This window comes from Mesitornis unicolor, unplaced genomic scaffold (genome assembly GCF_000695765.1).
Source record: "Mesitornis unicolor isolate BGI_N332 unplaced genomic scaffold, ASM69576v1 scaffold27181, whole genome shotgun sequence".
In the NCBI taxonomy this organism is placed as follows: Eukaryota; Metazoa; Chordata; class Aves; order Mesitornithiformes; family Mesitornithidae; genus Mesitornis; species Mesitornis unicolor.
The window spans coordinates 21-3,535 of NW_010162151.1; the positions used below are offsets into that span (position 1 = coordinate 21).

General features: G+C 49.2%; 1 protein-coding gene across 1 annotated transcript in view; it reads right to left on the minus strand.

Annotated features, from left to right (window-relative positions):
• Nucleotides 1-656: 656 nt before the first annotated feature.
• Nucleotides 657-3,515, minus strand: part of LOC104547729 (ubiquitin-associated protein 2-like) — a gene marked incomplete at its 3' end in the record, with an annotated part of 5,696 nt that continues 2,837 nt past the window's right edge. The window contains 5 exon segments of the mRNA XM_010193543.1: nucleotides 657-751; nucleotides 753-848; nucleotides 1,532-1,599; nucleotides 2,901-3,011; nucleotides 3,095-3,194. Of these exon segments, the coding sequence (XP_010191845.1) occupies nucleotides 657-751; nucleotides 753-848; nucleotides 1,532-1,599; nucleotides 2,901-3,011; nucleotides 3,095-3,194 (470 nt within the window).

The following is a 3,515-nucleotide window of genomic DNA, read 5'->3' on the forward strand; positions in this document are numbered from 1 at the left end:
CTCCATCCCCTTTACCTTCTCCCTTCAGGTATTTCTATACACTGATAAGATTTCCCCCCCCCACCCCCGGCACCTTCTCTTCTCCAGGCTCAACAGTCCCATCTCTCTCAGCCTGTCCTCATAGGAGAGATGATCCAGTCCCTTTACCATCCTTGCCCTTATTGGACTCTCTAATACATCCATGTCTCTTGTACTGGGGAGCCCAGGACTGGACACAGGACTCAAGGTGTGTGGCCTCACCAGTGCTGAGCAGAGGGGAAGGATCACCTCTCAACCTACTGGTGGTACTTTGCCTAATGTAGCCCAGGATACCATCTGCTTTATTTGCTGCAAGGGCACATTGTTGGCTCATGGTCGATTTGGTGTCCACCAGGATGCCCAGGGCCTTTTCTGCCAAGCTGCTTTAGCTCCCAGCATATACTGGAACATAGGGTCATTCCTCCCCAGAAGCAGGACTCCTCTGAACTTCATGAGATTCCCTCCCCCCAAGCTGGTCAACAGCATCAAGTCTGTCAGTCTGCAATTGCTGCCAAGGCCCTTTCCCAATGAGCAGAGCAAAAACTATATAGAAGCAAAAACCCCCAAGACCCTGCTGGGATGTGGGTTGGAACCATCTACACTCTGGCACATTGTAGATGTGGAAGGGGTCAACTCACCTGCCCATCTTGCTGAAGATGGTGATGCAGCATCTGGGAATGAGGCTGCTGATGTGCAGGCAGGATATGGAGAAAAGGGGCTGGAGCATAACCCGGGGCAGAACCAGGGTTCAGGGCCCCAGTCGATCCGAGAGCAGAGGGCAGGCTGAAAGGAGGTGGTGTGCCAGCATGAAATCCCTGCTTGTCAAATGTCTGCACAGGGGGACAGAGATTGGTGTGAGCAGCCCCATGGTGACCAGACAAGAACAAGAGGGGGCCAAACACACATTGCCTGAACTTTTCCCCAACCCCATGAGCAAGCCAAGGACCTGAGAGCACTTCAGCAGATGAGTTTCAGCTCCTATTCTCACCCATACTTCTGCACTAATGTCTCCAACATTTTATTTATTTTATTTTTATTTCCATGGCTACTGTGCTGTTTTTTTCCCCCTGATCTCTCTTTATTCAGTGGGACATGGGATGGCAACAGCTGCCTGAAATCAGGCCTTCCTGCATTGCAGGGGTTCAGGCTGGAATTACTTGACCTACCCATGGAGGACCAACAAAAACACAAGAACTTGCAATAAGATTTTCCTTCCCATGGCCAAAGCTCAACCCAGCCTCTTGGACTCACCTGTTTTGGGGGCTATTTTGACTAAAAACATTAGTGCCATCACACTTCATTTGCACCTAGGACACAGCATGCATGGGACATCAGGAGCTGACATGGCAGAAGGGCAAGACAGAGGGTGAGAATCCTCTCCAGCATAAGAAATGCCACAGCCTGCTGACCCAGACACTGACTGGCCTGGGAATGGCCCTAGCCACCTGTGCTCCACAGGGGAGCCATCAACCTGGCCTCAGGCCACAGGGGAAAAGGGTCCAACATTGCTCACCTGAGTCTTATTATAGATGGAGCCACTGATATCAGGCACACCTGTATTACTTGAAGTCACAGAAACACCTGAAAAACAAAAAAAGCCACTGACAATGAAAAGTCAACCACCACCCAGCCTGAGCCCTGTGTTTTGCTCCCAGCACCTCCAGTGGCCTCAGTGGATGCACCTTTGTCCACAGCCACTGCACCACACCCCCTGCTGCTTCTGCCAGCCAGCCTGCCCAGCAGGGTTCTCTGTGCTGTCAGACCCATGGCACCCCATGTGGGAACAGAAAGCTTGGTTCCTCGCTCCCACTGTAAAGCGGGAAACCAGCCCACTGGGATAAATCACCCCCATCCATGACTCAGCAGTTACTGCTTGGATTCAAATGCACTTCACCTTGTCCTTTTATATCCTGCAGAAGGGTGAGGTCTGCAATGCTCCTCTGCCCTGAAAGAATTAATATAACTGATTTAGGCTGGCTCAGAAACACTAACTTGCCAGCGAGGTGACTCTCAAACCAGCCATTTATTCACAGTCTTATAAAGACCGGCTCTAATCATCTCACTTGGATCAGAATAAAACCAGCGGTTCCTTTGGCCAGTGAATCAGAGGACTGCTCTAAGGTTGTACCCTTCCTAGGACATTGCTCTTTTTTGGATTGCTCCTCCACAGAGGAGGAGTGTGATCAGCTCTTGGCTGAAAACAGTCCAGTTGGTGTTTCAAATGCACAGCAAATGCTTGGCATTTGCTTAAGCCCAAGGATGAACTAGTTAGTGCTCAGCAGTTCAGTATACATTTGTCAGGTCTAACCAGCATGTGCAGAATAAAGCTTTCATATAAGCTGTATAAATTCTTCAGCCTTTACTGTCACAAAGGAACCATTTTCAGGCATGAAACAATGTGATTAGTTACAGGGTATACGGACAGCAGATGAAACAACAGTACAGAGACGTGTGAAGTGCCCTGCTTGCTCCTAACATACCTCTCAGGTGCCTAACCAAGAAACTCAAAATCTAGTCTTCATTTGGCAGAGGACCATTTCAGCAGCAGCATCCAACTGCTTAGGCTTCAAAACCATGGCACTGCTGCAGGATCACTATATTCTTCAGCAAAGAAAACTTTGACAGAGGAAACAGCTCACCATTTCTCCCATGTATAATTGTAGACAAAGCTGCACGTCAGCCACACAAATCCTTATGCAGAGTTCAGCCATGAGGTTTAGAAGGAACACTTGGGCCATTAAAAAAGCATTTTATATACAGGAGATGGAGAAATAACTTGGATTGTGACCCTGTTTAGAACTGGCTGCTGTGTTGACTGCACAGCACTGGGAGTTAGGCCTATTAAATCCCACTCAAGAGCAACCTCAAGTCTCATGCGTTACCTCCTTTCCCAGGTCCAGTGCCAGCAGATTTGTTTTGTGCTTGAGATGACCCACTGTAGCCTCCTTTGCTGTAATCTCCAGCTGCTGTTCCCTGCGTTAAGTCATCATAGCCTGCCGGTGTGTACAAGACAAGGTGTTACAGTGTGCAAGCAGCTCTGCAGACACTCCTGTGATAAGTGCAGGGGTAAGCATACCTGCTCCATAGCTGTGCTGCCCATAGCCACTTGCTTGCTGGAAAGGAGTTGTTGTGGTGTTCAGGTTGACTCCATGCTGCTTAGCAGATGCTGGAGGTACCTGGAACAAGGGAAGGGAACAAAAGGCACTGTTAACTGGGGAATGTCATGCAAAACACAAGCTCCCTCTACCATCTAGTAGGCACCTCCACCCCACATGGGAAATATAATCTGGAGTTGGGAGCACTGGGATGGCACAGGATACGGCACTGACACTTCCAGCAGTGACTTGCTGTAGTGGCTTTGTGCAAGCCCCAAGTTTGCTGCTAGAGCCACCTCTCTGATTGCAGTGCAACCTTGTCTCAGAACAGGCTGCATATTTCTTTCATACACTGTAAACAGCAAATTCTCACCCACAAACCCAAGAAGGAGCAACCACAGT